The sequence below is a fragment of the Trachypithecus francoisi genome, unplaced genomic scaffold (genome assembly GCF_009764315.1).
Source record: "Trachypithecus francoisi isolate TF-2019V2 unplaced genomic scaffold, Tfra_2.0 Lachesis_group8, whole genome shotgun sequence".
NCBI classification, from domain to species: Eukaryota; Metazoa; Chordata; class Mammalia; order Primates; family Cercopithecidae; genus Trachypithecus; species Trachypithecus francoisi.
Window position 1 is genome coordinate 4028984 of NW_022681473.1, and position 17395 is coordinate 4046378.

Genomic DNA, 17395 nt, shown 5'->3' on the forward strand with positions numbered 1-17395 from the left:
CCCTGCCAGCCCACCCTGTCCCAGGGGCAGAAGCCTCCAGCTGTGTCCATGTCAGCCCTTCACAGTATCATGCAGAGTTTACATTATTTCCATTGGAACTGAAGGTAGAGTAAGTCAGGAGTCATTTCTAGATGCAACCAGAGGGCTCTATTTGAGGCTGTCTGGAAGGAGCCTATATTTGATCTTTCTTGCACTGCTATAAAGAAATACCCGAGACTGGGTAATTTATAAAGAAATAAGGTTTAATTGGCTCAAGTTCTGCTGGCTATATGGGAAGCATGATGCTGACATCTGCTTGGCTTCTGGAGAAGCCTCAAGAAACTTTCAGTGATCACGGAAAGGGGAGCAAGAGGAAACTGGGGGAGGTGCCACACTCCTTAAACCACCTGATCTCGTGAGAGCTCACTAACTAACTATGTACAGTACCCGGGGGGATGGTGCTAAACCATTCATGAGAACTCCCCCACCATGATCTGATCACCTTCCAGCAGGCACCTCCTCCAACGCTGGGGATTAAAATTTCACATACGAGATTTGGGTGGGAACACAAATCCAAACCATATCAGGGCTCAGCGATCTGTGGCTTTTGGGAGCCCCATTGGCTCCCGTGATGACTTATGGTTCTTGGTTCTCCTTCCCCGTGGCATGCGCCATTTTGCTCTTCCCCAGGCAGCAGCATCTTCAGTCTCTCCCACTGATATTTGATCTCGGGCTTCATCATTTTGACGAATGGAGCCTCTCTCCACACCCCTGCTGGGCAGGCATTTGATTGAAGCCACTCAGTGCAGTAATCAGTGACATCACATACAACTGGGGCTCAAGATGTAGCCTGAGAGCCCCAATTTTCCCAGTTATTTTTCAGTGTGGATGTAAATAAATGACTCGGATGCCATCTATTACTCTAGAGGAGTATCGATAGACTGGCATTGGTAGAGAGAAGCACAGTTACACGGCGGACATTCAGACAGTGCCTCCAGTCCAGGAGAAAGTCTTTAAGAATTATGTACATATATACCTACAAGTACACTCAACAGCCTCCAGGAATTTTGAGAAAGGGTGTTGCTTTGCTGCTCAGGCTGGAGTGCTGTGATGTGATCACGGCTCACTGCAGCCTAGACCTCCTGGGCTTAAGAAATCTTCACACCTCACCTAGCCTCCTGAGTAGCTAGGACTGTAGATGCATGCCACCACACCCAGCTAATTTTTTTTTTTTTTTTTTTTTTGGGTAGAGATGGGGTCTCGCCATGTTTCCCGGGCTGGTCTTGAACTCCTGGGCTCAAGCAAACCAGCGGGCTCAAGCGAACCACTCGCCTCAGCCTCCCAAAGTGCTGGGATTGCAGACATGAGCCACTGCACTGGGCCAAAAATCTGAAAAACTGACTAGTTTAACCCTTCCCCATTACATACGAATGTGGCTCTTGCGTCATTACTCTATGTGGAAGCAACAATTAAGAGGCCTTATCTTAGTGTTTCACATTTTTTACAAAAGACTTTCACATGGGTGGGTAATTTTTATGACAGCTGGGGCGCAGGTATGAGTCACACCCATTTTTCAGAGGATAAGCAGCTTGTCTGCATACACAGCCAGCAGGAGACAGAGCTGGGGATAGATAGGGACACAGGCTGGGGTTTCCTGACTTTTACTTCCCCTTGTAAGCAATGTCTGCAGTAAGGAAGGAACTGGAAGGGAATGGCTCTAGGGCTAGAGGAAGGAATCCACTGTTCAGGCCAGCGGAGCATCCTGCACCAAGCTCTGCTCCCCTGAGCACTCCACCTGGTGAGTCCAGGGACCTCGTCTGTGGGGGCCTCTCCCTGAGTGGTAGCTGGACAGCTTGTCCCCTCTACTTGTCTTCAGGCTGGGCCAACTCCTGGGGTGCCCACAGGGGAATGGGACTCCAACTTGTGTGTCTCTAGGGTTTCTCTGCCCTGCATTGCTCCAAGGGGACCCTGAGTGGGGGGCTGGCTCAAAGCAGACCTCACAGGGCAGAATCCTGCTGGACTCTGAAGGAGAACAGCTGCATACCACTGCCGACCCACGCTTGGGTGCCAAGAATGGCCGCCTCCCAGCTGTCCTGTTATTTATAGCCCGGCTCTCTTACAGTAAGAACAGGAGCCCACACCTATGACACAAAGCATTCACTAAATGCCAGGCACCGCATTCCACGGCACCCCTGAGCCAGGGCCTGTCATTTTTCCCGCTGCGCAAACAAGGAACCCAAGGGCAGGGCGGTGAATCTACTGAGCCAAGGGTACTTCACAGGAAGATGCGGAACGAGACCCCCAACCCATGGAGCTGGCTCAGGGTTTGACTCCTGACCTTATGGGAGCCAGGGACTGCCTTGGAAAGAATGACCAACTGGCAAAGCGAACACCTACAAGGCTGAGACTGCCATGGGCAGGACTGCTCTCAGGCCTCTGACTCTCCTTAGGCCAAGCTCTTTGGTCACCATGAGGCTAATAGCAGGTTTAGTCACTAGGAGGTCACCCTGTGGCTGATAATAGCAGGCTTAGTCACTAGGGGTTCACTGGCACTGCCAAGCTCCCAGAGGCCATGTCTGTTCCTTCCTGCTCCCAGCCAGGGGTTCCACTTTACACTCAGGGTTGGACTAGAAACAGGATGGCCTAAAGCCAGAGGACAAAGATGAAGGGCATTTGCTGTAGGCACTAAACTAGGCTCAATTCTCTCCCTCGCCCTTGCGTCTTGGATCTAATAACCTCACCAGGCTGAGCACTTGGGACAAAGCCCCCATGGAGGTGCGCCAGTCACGGGACACACTGATAAGGACAAGTGGGGTGGGGGGGGTCCGTCAACCACCACCAGGGGTTCCAGAATTGCCAGGGCAACAAAGCTGCCCTCCTTGCCATGAGGGCTGTCTCCTCTCAGCCACAGACCTATCTCTGGGCACGTGTCCTTTGCTGGGCATGGCCTTCATTGATGGGCCCTGGGCATTTGATCATCTGAGGATCAGAGGGAGTCTTAAGAACTCTCACCTGAGCTCACCTGCCTGGGTGACTCACCACCCCTTTTAAATGCATCTAAAAATTAAGAGCTGTGAATGGCCCTGGGCAAAATGAGGCACGAAATTGGATGAAGGGAATTCCTACTGAGGAAAAAGAAATGAGTTTTTCCAGGGAAAATTGAAAACCAGCCATGCTTTTTTGAAATAATAGATAAGCAGTGGTGTAAAAATCCCATTTCCATAGAAACAAGTTTTGATTGCCCAAGAAAGGGACAGTTTTAGAGTTGTTCCTCAAATGTTTGTTCATGAAATGGGCAGAAACCTCAGCTGAACATGACCCTTTTAAAGTTCGTCTCGTCCTTGGAATCTTCCTTTCTTTTTACTTCTTGCAAGAATCCAGGATGGGATCAAAGGAAGCAGCTAAAGATTAAATGACTAGATCCTCGTTTTCCTTGGGGATGTGTGATTTAACTTTAGCCATGAATGAGTCTCTGCTGCTCACAGTTCTTCCCTGAAGTCAAGGATGACATGGAATTTGCAGGCGTCTTAATTACAAATCCGCTGACGAAAGGAAGATGATGAAGGAGTTCTCTTTAGTACATAATGTTAAAAGAGAACAAAGTACATCATGTTAGAGGCGTCTCTCAGGGTGATCTGAAAACACCCTGCCATGGCAGAATGGAGGCGGAAGTTCTGAGAAAAGTGTTCCAGGACCACCAGGCCTGACTATTCCAGGAGGTAATCTCATCTTTGATCTCAAACTGGATCAAAGTGAAGGAAACTGGTTTGGGGAAGGAAGAGTGAATGTGTCTCCATGAAGAGTCAGTGGTCCCTCCTCCGTAGAAAGCCAAGACAACAGCTGCCAGCCCAGAGGCCTGACAGTGCCACACACTGGGGGCCCCAGCACAGGAGCCTGGGGTTGCAAAAACTCAGAGCCTGAAGTTCCTCAGGTGCGGGCCTGGGAGACCGACTGGACACTCATCAGAGCCTGAAGCTCCTCAGGTGCAGGCCTGGGAGACTGACTGGACATTCAGGCTTGGAATCATGGCCCAGCCCCACCGTCTCCTGCGTTCACCAGTCAGGAGTTCACTGGGCTACTTTCTACAAGCCCAGTGCCAGGCTGAGGCTACAGAGTAATGAGGAATACACCAACAAGGATGCCTGGGCCCTCAGAATGGGGCAGCAATGCCGTCACTAATCATTCACTCCACAAAGTTAGGGATTGCCTTTATGTTCCAGGCACCATGCTGTGCCCAGGATTTATCACTGAACAAGAAAACATTCCAGATGCCCCTCCCTTTGGGGAGCTCAAATTCTCGAGGGGAGAAGTGGACAACAAATAATAGGACAAACCCAAACTGTGACAAATGCCACAGAGGAGCCACAACATGCCAATAGGTTAGTGACACCAGTGCAGAAAGGGGCTATGATGCACCAGCAGGTTAACCCTGACCACACAAAAAGGGCTAACTATGATGCCCTAGCAGGTTACAGCGAGCATGTGCAGAAAGGGACTGACACTCTGTAAGGAAATGACATTTGAATGACCAGAAATTTAAAAAGGAGCCAACCTTGCAGAAAACCAGGAGTGGAGCATCCCAGCACGGGACAGAGAGTACAAGGCCCTGAGGCCAGAAAGCGCCTTCCGTGCTCATGAAACCATGGCCAGATGAGGAGGGCTAGGCAGGGCCAGGTCACAAGGGGCTTGCAGGCCATGGGCGTGAGCTGGGTGGAGTTCCAGATACGGCTGCCTTCAGAGGGCTTCAGCAAAGCCTTGGCATGACCAGACTTTGTTTCCTGAACAAAAAAAGCCCAGGCAGCTGTGTGATCAGGTGAATCCATTGGTGGCACAGGGAGGCTGCTGTGGGAGTATAGGGCTGCACACTGGAGACAAACAGGTACACTCAAGGGATAAGTGCCTAAGGAACCCAGGAAAACACAGCAGCTTGCCTGACTTATATGCTTTGACCCAAAACAAACTTGCTATGACCCAGGAGCTCCAGGTGTCCTTTGCCCTCCAGCTTTATTGAGAGAGAATTGACACATGCCAGGCGCTGACTGTAAAGCCAGGTGCATCTGATGTTCTTTACCATCACTTCCATGGCAGAGGTCAGCTTCATATTCACTCTGTGTATGTGGGGGCAACAGAGCAGTGCGTGTGTGCTTGTGGGGGTCCCCCATGGCTTCTGTTAGGGGGCATGGCCTATAAGAGTTCCCCCAGAGTCCCCTCTAGGTCGCCAGCCCTTTGCAGTGGGGGAGGTCCAAAAGGGACCTCGAGATTGGCCTTCGCTTCCCCATGGGATGGATGGGCTTGAGGAAGATTTGTCCTGTGAAACTCCAGGTCCCAGAGGCCTCTTGAGTGGTCAGGCTACCTGGGATGTGAGCTCAGGCGAGTTTTCCTCCCGAGGGCCCTGTGCCCGCTGCCTCAGGGTACCTGCCTCCCCTTGCCAAGGCCTCCAGTCCCTCCTGGGGTCTCTGCAGTATTATCCTGACAGCCTTGTGATTTTCAAATAATTTTAGGTTGTTAAAAAATTATCTCTGCCCAGCTGGTCCCAGAGCATAGACTGTTTCAAAACTGACTTGGTACTAGAAGCTACCTCACGGTGTTTTCAGCACCTCAGCACCAGCAGCGTGGTGTGAGGGTTTCCAGGCCCTGATAGAAACGTGAATGTGATGTCCGTGAATGCGACTGTGGATGGTTGGGAGCACTAGTAAGGTTGTGCATCCTCCGGGGCTGGTACTTGTGGGAGTTGGGCAAGGATGAATGGGAGTGCCTCGTCCTTGCCCATCAACAGGTGGATCTCAAGTCAGAGTCTTCCTCCCCATTTTGGACATGAGGCCCCTTTGGCAAAAGCATATCACAGGGTGAGTCTCTCTTCCCAAGAGCTGGGCACCTTCTTGATCCTAGCTGTGAACCTCTAGGCGCGAAAACCTGGATTCCTGGTGGAACTGCCGCAGAGCCTCAGGCTGCCTGCCCTGCTCCCAGGTCTGGCTCTGTAACTCGGCAAAGTCCCTTAACTTTCTGATCTGGGAAAAGGATATATTAGCCATTAACACTCCAGTCAACAATTATTTATTCCACCCCTGTTCTGGGCCAGACCTCGAGGACTAAAACTAGACCACCAGGACCCCCTCATGGCACTCAGAGCTAGGGGTGAGGCGGAGGCCTGGCAGCTGCTGAGACACACAACATAAAGCATGGCACAGGTGAGAGTGTGGGCTCCAGTCCCCACATCCAGGCCTCGGGTAAGCTAGGTAAGGACTTGGTGCCTCCAGTTCTATCTTTTCAATGCCCTGCTAATCAGGAGGCTATAAAGATGGAATAAATAAGAAAGCAGTTTGGAAATAAGTACTATTTTCATGCAAGATGGGGGCTCATCACTAAAATGCAGAGGCGTGCATTGTGCTGGAGAGAACATATGTTGACAGGCTCCAAGTCCAGCCCCAGTGCTGGCCGGGCCCAGCAGGCCCTTGACAGGCGGCTCATGGGAGGGACAGAACCAGCATACCTAATCAGCATCACTGACCAGCCCCTGGTCCATGTTCAGCTACAGTTAAAGAACAAATTACTCTAGCTATGCCAGAGGCTGACGCAGGAGGATCAGTTGAGGAGGTTGAGGCTGCAGTGAGCTATGATTGCTGCATGACCCTGTCTAAAAAAAAAAAAAAGCCAAATTGAATTTGTGACCAGTGAAAAAGCCACTTGCTTCTTTACTTGCCACACCCCAATTAACTTGTACTGATGAAATAACAGCACCTCTTTGAGTGTCTCAATTACTTTTTTTTTTTTTTTTAATTCTCACATTTCTACATGGATTTGATTTAAAAGGCAGGGTAGACAGTGGTGACCTGGTGGGGAGTTGGGTGTGAGTGCGTATATATGTCTGTGTTCTAAATCAGGGCAGCAGATTCCTGTGTGTTCCGACTGGAAACCCAGCGGTTGCTTAGCAACGTAACCATCTGTGCAACTGGGACGATCCAGTGCATATCATCAATGTGATTAACCAAGAGAGTCAAGCTGCTGAGGAGGGCAGGGCGGGCAGCCCAGGGTGGCCTGCACCCTGCATCTCACACTCGCAGGCGGCTATTTTCTATAGAGATGTTGGGCAGGACATTGGCAGGCCCCAAGCACGTGACACCCCCATGATTAACAGCTGGGCTGTTATCTTGTGATGCAGACTTGAAGCAAAGCACGTGTCCTGTTGGGGTGCCCTCCCCGGCCAGGAATGTTCGTTTATCCTCCCTAAGCCTCAGGAAAGACAGTTCAGGCACCTGAGGTAGGAAATTGGCAATAAGCTGCTTCTCGGTGGGCTTCAGGCAGAGGTGAACTTCACTTCAATGCCACTCTTTTCTTTCTTTTTTCCTGGTTATTTTTCTTCTTTACAAGTGGTTACATTATCCCAAGCCAAAGAAGGAGAAGGCAAGCTTGTGAGTTTCCCACGCTCCGTATGAAAGTGCTGCCATATCGATGCTTCAGCTCTGGGCAGGCTGTGGCAGGCCGGAGGGACTACCACGGTTGGGCTGTCAGCCAGGGTCTGCCCCACTGCCTTCATTTCATCTGTCGAAAGCAGCTTTTTCTGTTTCTTCCTTTCTTGTTCATTAATTGTTGCAGTGTTGTCTCAAGTCATTCCATTTGTCATTTTCATTTGCTCCCATGACCGGTGTTAACAGAAGAGGGTCGTGCTGAACGGAAGTAAGTGCCACCTGCCATGCTGCTGCGTGACCCCGTGTGTGCCACTCTCACGCTCCCGCTGCCCACCAAGGTGTTTGCAGAGCCTCCTCTTTGCTTCCTAACCACACACACAGCTGCCTGCAGAGCCTTTCCTGACAAAAGCCAAAATCAATCCCAACTACCTGGGAACATCTGGGTATTTTCCCAGTGAGGGTGACACTGGGGCAACCCTCTGGGCCAGAGATACCCATGGTGAATACTGCCCAGGTGTGAAGCAGGTGCTCTCACTCTGGGGCTCACTTGCCTCTGCTTCACAGGCCTGGTGAGCACCAAGGCCAGGCCCCAGCCATGCTGCCACCGTGGAGCTGCCCAGAGTCAGGGCTGCAGGCACAGTCACCATGCAGTCAGCTTTAGCAAAAGCACATGGACACCAGAACTTTACCCCAGCTACCCTCTTCCCCTAGTCCTCTGTGGGCATGTGTCTTCTTGTAAGATGTTTTCCCATTTTATAGGAAACATTCCCTGTGCCCCAAGGTCCTTGGCCCTAATTAACACCCTAAATCACCTCTGAATGCAGTGACTTTCAACTTACTCATTATTTGATTTCAATCATCTTGGCTTAATTGTTTTATCAATGTAGACAAATAAGCCTTCCCCAAAACCTGTGCTCTTGTGACTCTGGAATAGACACAGAAGAACAGGCCACAGCACCCCCAGTTTTAACTTAAGTTGGAACTGGCGCTGGTCTTTCAAACCTCTTTGAGTACCAGAGAAGGGGGGGTGGCAGGTTTCTTCGTGTATCCTATGTCCATAGGCCACCTCTCTCTTGAGAATGTAAACTGAGATACTAGAGGGTGCTGGCCCCTCTCCCCTGCTGTGAAGCCCCACTGGACTCTGATTTGATTTCAGGTTTTCTGTTTGTTTGTTTTTTGTTTTTTTTGAGAAGAAGTCTCACTCAGTCGCCCAGGCTGGAGTGCAGTGGCACGATCTCAGCTCACTGCAACCTCCACCTCCTGGGTTCAAGCAGTTCTCCTGCCTCAGCCTCCCAGTAGCTGGGATTACAGGTGCCCGCCACCACACCCAGCTAATTTTTTTTATTATTTTTTTTATTTTTAGTAGAGACAGGGTTTCACCCTATTGGCCAGGCTGGTCTCAAACCCCTGACCTCCAATGATTCACCCACCTCGGCCTCCCAAAGTGCTGGGATTTGCCTGGCCTCCGATTTCTTGATTGTGAGTAACTGGGCCCAGAAACAGTGGAGGAATCCTCAGAGTCTCACCTGCCTTATGCCTGTTGGTGTGACCAGTACAACCAATGACCAGCAAGCCCCCATTGAGGGTGGGGGCAGGCTCTAGATGGGGATGCCTGGTTTGTAACATCTCCCACTCAGGGGCACCCAGCCCTCTGGAAAAGAGCATGTGAACACCCTGTGGGGGGATGGGGTCCCTGGCCCAGCAGTGCCCCCACCAGCCCCTGCAAACACTTCTCATAGCAGGATGGAAGCCTCAGTCCACAGCACAGGCCCTTTCAGATTGGTTCCTCCTCTCTATGAACTACTCCACACTTGAAGCAACAGTGACTAACATCAAGCAGGGGAGTGTCCCACAGCTTAGGGGCACCTAGGTCACTGATGGGTGGTTTCACCCAAATACACATCCATGGTGAAGAAAGAGAAAAGAAAAACCGGAGAGACAACTGGCCGGGCGCGGTGGCTCAAGCCTGTAATCCCAGCACTTTGGGAGGCCGAGACGGGTGGATCGCGAGGTCAGGAGATCGAGACCAACCTAGCTAACACGGCGAAACCCCGTCTCTACTAAAAAATACAAAAAACTAGCCGGGCGAGTTGGCGGGCGCCTGTAGTCCCAGCTACTTGGGAGGCTGAGGCAGGAGAATGGCGTAAACCCGGGAGGCGGAGCTTGCAGTGAGCTGAGATCCGGCCACTGCACTCCAGCCTGGGCTACAGAGCGAGACTCCGTCTCAAAAAAAAAAAAAAAAAAAAAAAAAAAAAAAAAAAAACCGGAGAGACAACTGGACCAGCAGCAGGGCCCATCTCTAGCTTACTCCCTTTGCTTTTAGCTCCTGGAGGGTTCTGGGCCATTAGCTTTGTGCATACCCTGGAATGAAAACCAAGGCCTAACCAAATGGCCTCTAAGGTTCAGTGTCTCAGTGTCCAGGGAGTTTGTTAATTGCAGACACCTGGTCCCCACGCACAGCACTCCTGCTTCCATAGGTTTGAGACAAGCTCAGGAGTCCTCACTGCCCACCAGTGTCCCAGGTGGTTTCTGTGAAGGGTTGTGGGCTCCTCTTTGGGAAGTGCTGCTCTAACTGGTCAGCCATTGAGCTCCAAAGACAGCCCCAATGCAAGTCGGTAAACCGGCCCCCAGCAGATGGGCAGGGGCTTCAGTCTTGCCCTCCAGGGAGTCTCCCCACACAGCAGCATCTCTGCTGTTCGCAGCTCTCCCCCTCTTGCCCATGACCCTTTCACTGAGACACTGCAGCCCACCACCATTCACGGTCATGATGTCACACCAGTGCACTCCTCATGCTCTCCAGAGCCCCTCTACCCAGGGTAACCTGCCACATAGGAGGGAGAGGAGCCCACTTCACGTGGGAAGATGTGGAGACGGGAGAAAAGTGCACCCAAGCTGGCATTTGGCAGAGCCAGGGCTCCAGCAGACATCTCTCAAGTCCAGGTCTTGAAGAGAGAGCTGTGGTAGGATGGATCTTTCCAGAAGTAGTGGGTGGGCTGTTCATATCCAAGTGAATGGGCCCAAAAGGCAAGAGACCCACACCTCTCTTCCCCCTCCCCAGTGGCTGTGGCCTTCCTAGGGGCAATAGGATGAATGGGCTTTCAGTGTGGGGACAGCAAAACATGCACCAGGGCCCAGAGTGGCAGTTGTTCTCTTGGTGTGGAGAGTGCCTGCCACGGGGCCTGTCCAAAGCCCGTGAGGGAGTGATGTGTGAAAGGCCACCTCCATGTGGCTAAGTGTGAGGACTCGGACTTCTCTGGCCCTGAGATGGGACCTCCTGCCTGTAGGAGTCATCTGGCCACCTCCCTGGGGCCAGTAAAGGTTGGAGCTGGAAGGGTCATCCTGACTTGAGCTCGGAGGGCTTTGCCTGCCTAGCCAGAGTGGCAAGGCACAGGGGACCCTCGGGGACGCCCATGGCCACCCTGGGGAACACAGGGCTCCTCTGCTTTTCAGTAAGGCCCGTGTGTCCTACCAGTGAGCTAAAGAGGTTAAAAATCACACAGTGCACCCCAGCTCCTTCTGCAACAAAACTGTCCACTGGGTGGGTGCTGGACAGTGTTGCCTCAGGAAGGTGAGCACAGCCCACGCTGGCCACACAAGCCATGCCCTGCTGTGTTTCTGGGTGATCTCAAACCCTGAGTGCCCTACATGGCTACAGGGGTTCCAGTCACTGAAGAGGGCCGCCTGGGAATGATCCTGCCCTGCTCTTGTCCGTTTACCCAAAAAGCCAAAGGCTGCCAGGGGGCTCAGAGGGGCCTCTCCTTCAGGTGTGCTTCCTCCCACCTGCTGAAGCTGAGGCGCTGGAGATGTTACCCGGCACGTTCTACCCAGGGGACAGGACCCCACTCTGTCCCTGTCTCCATACCCTCTTCAAGGGACCCCTTCCAAGTGCCTCAGTGGCCACCCTCCTGGGGGACCTCCTGGCCCTGCCACCCCCAGCACAGGCAGGTCCCCTAGCTCCTCTGTCCCAGTTCAGGTGAGTGGGCTGACGTGGTGTGCTCTGGTGTCTCCACCTCTGCTCTGGCTCCTTTCTCCCCCTCCCCCACCCTGGCATGGCAAATCATTTGTTCACTGCCAGCGCATCTGCCACTAGACACTCTGGCATGGTTTGGGCATCTCCTTCGCCTTCCTTGGTGATCGGCACCCAGCTTCCCTGACTCAGTGACCTGCCTTGTGATGGTCTTCTCTGTTGCTGTTTCAGAAGCCCGGAGATCATGAGCACCATCTCAGGTACACGGAGCACGACGGTCACCTTCACTGTTCGCCCCGGCACCTCCCAACCCATCACCCTGCAGAGCCGGCCCCCCGACTACGAAAGCAGGACCTCAGGAACAAGACGTGCCCCAAGCCCTGTGGTCTCGCCAACAGAGATGAACAAAGAGACCCTGCCCGCCCCCCTGTCTGCTGCCGCCGCCTCTCCTTCTCCCACTCTCTCAGATGTCTTTAGCCTTCCAAGCCAGCCCCCTTCCGGGGATCTATTTGGCTTGAACCCAGCGGGACGCAGTAGGTCGCCATCCCCCTCGATACTGCAACAGCCAATCTCAAATAAGCCTTTTACAACTAAACCTGTCCACCTGTGGACTAAACCAGACGTGGCCGATTGGCTGGAAAGTCTAAACTTGGGTGAACATAAAGAGGCCTTCATGGACAATGAGATCGACGGCAGTCACTTACCAAACCTGCAGAAGGAGGACCTCATCGATCTTGGGGTGACTCGAGTTGGGCACAGGATGAACATAGAAAGGGCTTTGAAACAGCTGCTGGACAGATAAGGACGGCTGCTCTCCACCTTGCAGACTGCTCTTGTTATAAGTAGAGATGGGCTCGTGCTGACACATCTGAATGCCAAGCAAAGTCTGTGAACATCAGCCCCACTCCATGGGTTTGTCTCCTGGTACCCAAAGAAATACTGAGTTGTGTCCACAACACGGCTGGGTCTTCAGACCCCTGGCTCACCATGTGGGTGTCTTGGGCAGTTTCTATCAGACATGGGACAAGGGGAGAGAGTTTTTCTAACATGGAAAGAGATTCCCAGCCTGCCGTCCAGCATGCAGGTGGCCTCGCTTTGCTGGGTCCGAGAGGCTCCCCGTTGATTTTGCACGGGATCCTAGCTCTTGTAGGCAGACACCAGTGCACTCTAGATACCTCCTGAGACCTCCGTCCTCTGCTTTCCGGGCAGCTGTCACCACCCCAGGCCCCAGCACGAGGCCTTTCCTCAGTCCTGTGGCCTCTTGGAGGACACCTGATGCTCACCTGCCCCTCTTTCTCCTGCACTTGGCTTGCAGTGAGATGCTCCCAGATGCATTTGTCCAGTGCCCTGTCATGGGCCTGAAAGGCAGAGAAACTTTTTCCTACACAGATTATTTTCCCCATCTCCTCCTGTGGTTTGCATCCATGGCTCCTTGGCCATGAGGTTCCTGGCAGTGCTGGGAGTTTGGATGGGATCGTGCCCAGCTTTGCTTAGCTTTCTTTCTTTCTTTCTGCAAATCTGTTAGCATAATTCCAAGGTGGCCAAGCGGATGTCACATGGAGTTAGTCAAAGCACAAAGTCACGATTCCACAATGGAGGGAAGACCTGGCCAAGGGAGCCAGCCAGCATGCTGCGGCCCAAGCTCCAGGTCTCCAGGACAAGAGCAATTGTCTGCCAGGAGCACCCATCCAGGATGGAGAATAAGGGCTTCTCTGCCTCTCAGAATTCTTTTTAATTGAAGATGTCTTGAGCTCTGCAAAGATCAGAGCAGGTGAGCATCCACTTTGACATGAAGGACAAGATGCATGGCTCACGGCGGGCACATGCAGCTGCCAGTGAGACAGCGTCTCCTCTGGGAGCTGGGCGGGCACAGCATTCTCAGTTCTGTACCCAGCCAAGGGTGAGCATCTCTGCTGAGACAGTCCTTTTGCTCTCGGAGGCCAGGGAAGATGGTACTTAGAGGCTTTTCCCCTATCGCTCTGGGTGTCTAGGAATCCCACCAGCTTGTCTTAACAGTACAATAGCTTCTTTGAGGACCCAGTGGGTATGGCACATAGACAGAACCCAGGGTTGAGAACAGAAGGTAGGCGGCAGGATCAGAGCGAAAGCAGAGGCGTAAGGAGAGGAAAGCAGGGAGGTCTCCTGGGCTGCCAGGTCAGCCTCTCTGGCAAGGCTTTCTTGAGCCCTGCCCCTTTCTTTCCCCGGAGTCCCTCCACCCCATAACAATACCTCGAATTTCCAAAAGAGGTCACCAGATGCACATGGGCCACAAAACACACAGTCAGGCTTCCAGCACATTCTCCCCCATTTGGAGGATACTCGAATGTCAGGTTTTTGGTTTTATTATGATTTCAGAACTAGCTCAGCCCATCTCTAATTATAAAACATGGGTTTTTTTTTTTTTTGTTTTTTTTTGTTTTTTTTCCTTTTTTTCTTGATTAGGTCTGGAACAGCTCTAGAATGAACACATAAAATTTAGCAATTTAAAATCTCTTTCTTTACTGCAAGTTTAAATAGTTGTACAGATAGTTTATAAGCACAATATTTTAAGAAAAAAAAGTGGCTGGTCTACTAGGCAGCCTTTGTGCCACTTCAGTGCTAGAAAGTTAAAGAAAAAAAAACTTTTGTGATTTAATAATACTATTTCTGTGGAATAATTATAAAAGTATGACCTTTTTAAATCAACCTTATTTGGATGCATCTGAACCAGCAGAGCTGTGTTATATTTTCTATCTTTGCTAGAACTTCGTCATTGAAGGACAATTTCTTCAAAGTGGTTACAATTCATAATGCAGCAGTTTCTCCAAAAACAAAAACAAAACACACACCACACACACACGCTTTTCCAGCCACACACCCGATTTGGAAACCAAGTTTTTGGACCTTCTGTTCCAAAACCTTTTGCAGGTCAATCTTTGTATTTGAAATGATCCACTCCAACTTGAAATCAATTGAATATTAAGGCGCTTTACTTCCGTGTGCTTTCAGTTTTTCCATGGTGAGATGAATGAGTATTACTCTAGAGAAATTTCAAGACAGGATACTATAGGTGGCCTGCTGAGGCTGCCCCATATTTTAGAAAATGTAAAAATGGTGGTTTGGCCATTAATTTGTCTTCCATTTGATGATACTGCAAAATTCCATGAGTCCATCCCTTTGGCATGGCGCTTTCCCTGGGCCTACAGTTGGTATTACCTCTGTGCTCAGTGCCAGGCAAAACACTAGCTCAAAGGAGAGTAAAGGAAACTGCTGGCAGACGATAACCAGTCGCAACTCAGTGACTTCTGTTTGTTGAACTTTGGCAGCCGGTTGGTGAGGGCCAGATGTTATTCCCTTTCTTAAAGAGACTCCAAGCCACTAACCACAAGCAAGCTGGCTGCAAGACTAAAGAGCTGATGATAACATAGCTTATTTTTACATTGTCTTATTATAGAGAAGTAATAGACCTATCAGAACCTGCACTGACCAACAAATAAACACATGTTGCCAAGATGAATCGGTCTCTATCTCTATTTGCTTATTTTGGTACTGAAAGCAATAGTTCCTCATTCGAATCACCACCCACTGTTCTCCCCCTTTGGGACATGTTAGGACCAGGCCCTATTCCATGCCCCTCTTTAATGGTGGAACAAATGTTAAACTGCTCATCTAAAGATCATGTTGATATTATTCCAGGTTTTAAGACCAACTTTTGTTACATACTGTAATTTAAATAAACTGCATTTACATGCTTAGTTTCTGTAATATTGTGTATACAAAACCCAAATCTCTCAAAATGTAAATTATGTATACCTGCCAAGATACCTTTTCCAGGGTGTCTGTGCACATTTTAAGTTAATTCACATAATATAAAAATTACTCAATGTGACTGTTGATTTGCTGAACTTTACATATCACAAAGTGAATTATTTGTGATACTTTAGTTAATAAAATGGTAAATTTTTTTCTCAGTTATTGGACAAGCAAGCATTATCCAGTTGATCTGGCAATGAATTTTTGTGTGTGGGCCACAATATTGATTTTCCCATTAACAATTTTTTTTTGTTTTTTAAATACTAATACGTTTCACACTATAGTTTGTGTAACAACACGTGTTCGCATTATCTATGTTGCTGTTACTTTTGTGCTTTTATTCTTTTTAGACTTTATAAAAAAAAAAAAAAAGCTCCTGTAATTTGCACTTTCTCCCAATCCTTAAATCTCTTGTATGGCAACCAAAATTACTGTAAAAAAATAAATATACTATTGCACTAAGGTTGTGGTTCTGATTGCAAACAGTGAACACTGTCTGAATTAAACAAAAAGCTGCCCGACTTGCAATCTAATGTAGGTTATCTCAAGCATTGTGGCCAGCTCTGCCTCTCTAAAACTGACCAGAAAAATCTCTCTCATTGAGCAAATAGGCTCCTGTCACTGAGCTAATTTGCCTTGGTTCCATTTCCTTCAATTATTCTCAATTTATCAATGGATACATGTATGTTATTTCAGAATTATGCAAAACGTCAAAATCTGCTTCTGTGACCGCTGCTATAGGCGTGGAGCTGAGACTCGGCTTTTCCTTTTGTTCTGGGTGGAAGCAGTGGTGCCGTGGAGGGCCAGCCAGATCGGACCCTTCCCTCAGGGTCCAGTCTCCCCACACCCCAGCAGGGTGTCTTCTAGCCATAAGGCCAAGGGAGTGGCAGAACTGGGCCGCCTCTCTGGTTGACAAGCAAGCCACATGCTAAGGCCTGGCGCAAGAGAGAATTTGTGTCTATTGGCAAAGAACTAAGCCAGGAAGACATGGGCCATCCCTCCGCTTTAGGGAAGCATATTTTAAACCTAAACGTTGAACTTCTTCTTTGGCCTCACCAGTGAAAACTTGTTTGTTGTCTTTAGTTCCTAAAGTTTTCTCTACTTTGGCGCATTCCCCAGTTGAGCAGCAGCCACTATGCTTCCACGTTCAGGAAAAATTCCAGTCCTCATATCTTCTGTAGTTCACCCTCAAGCTCTCCCGCTTCACCATCCAATAGTTTCTCCCAAACCTTGGCACCCCCCTAGACTTTGCTTCCAATGGTTTCTTCCAGACCACTTTTCCTAGATGAATATATTCGTTTACCTTACTAGGAAAATTATTGGAAGATTTTTTTCTTTTACTTGAAATTGGAGGCATTTTAAGAACTGGTGAACTGGAATGTGTTTCTGTATTTGTAGACATCCATGTACCCATGCAAGTAGGTGAACATTCCACAGTGGCTGGGTGACCACAGCAGCTGCATGCAGACAGGACTGCCCATGCTTTGTGGGGAATCAGAGAATTTCCAGACTTGTTTCTCAGACTTCCACAGATCTGATCACTTTGATTTCTAAAACATGCTGTATTGGTGATTTTGTTTATCGTTCCTGTAACTTGTTCTACATTCCACAGTCTTTACCGTTTTATGTTCAAAATTACAACAATCCCTGTCCATTGATTCCACTCTAGAACTTTTTGTTCATGGCAATTTTGAAACTTTAATACGAGCCTTCAAATAAACACAGAAAAGAAAAAAAAAGGAAAAAAAAAAAGTGTGTGCCTTGGGTGTTTTGAACCTGATCTGCATAAAACCATATTGTATTCAAATGCTGTATCTTTCATGAAAGGATAAATATATCTTCAATGTATTAATGTAGCTGATAAAATAGTTATAGTGCCTTGTTTTCTGAACTGAGAAGCCCATATCAATGCACAACGTAAAGAAAGGACGGTTCGAGCTATGAAATGTTGAGGACACCTACACGTGATTCTGGAGCCTTTCTCATCATAAGACTGTGGAAAATACACAGTCGTTTAAGTTAAAAAATAAAAAGTAAATTGAAATAAGATTGTGTTATCAATTAATTTTCCATTAAAAGTGCTCTCTACTGTATCATTTTCAGCATTTTCATTTAATTAAAATACAAAATGTGTCTGAGGATTTTCACGGAAAGGAGAGAAAAGACATTTTAACCACAGGAGCCCTGGGCTCTCTGACCTCCTCCCCTTGTGCTGTGCCGCCCCCCGGTGGTACTCATTGGTAATGCTTAA

The 17395-nt window shown here is 49.4% G+C and overlaps 1 protein-coding gene across 5 annotated transcripts in view; it reads left to right on the forward strand.

The window, feature by feature from the left end:
• The window catches only part of SHANK2 (SH3 and multiple ankyrin repeat domains 2), a 672941-nt gene extending 655753 nt beyond the window's left edge, over positions 1 to 17188 (forward strand). For 2 of the 5 annotated variants that reach the window (XM_033203947.1, XM_033203951.1), the window contains one exon: positions 11584 to 12154. In XM_033203947.1, the coding sequence (XP_033059838.1) occupies positions 11584 to 12154 (571 nt within the window). Of the gene's footprint in view, positions 1 to 7572; positions 7654 to 11583 lie in introns of all 5 variants that reach the window. The other 3 variants (XM_033203949.1, XM_033203946.1, XM_033203948.1) reach the window with 3 other exon arrangements.
• The last annotated feature ends 207 nt before the right edge of the window (positions 17189 to 17395 follow it).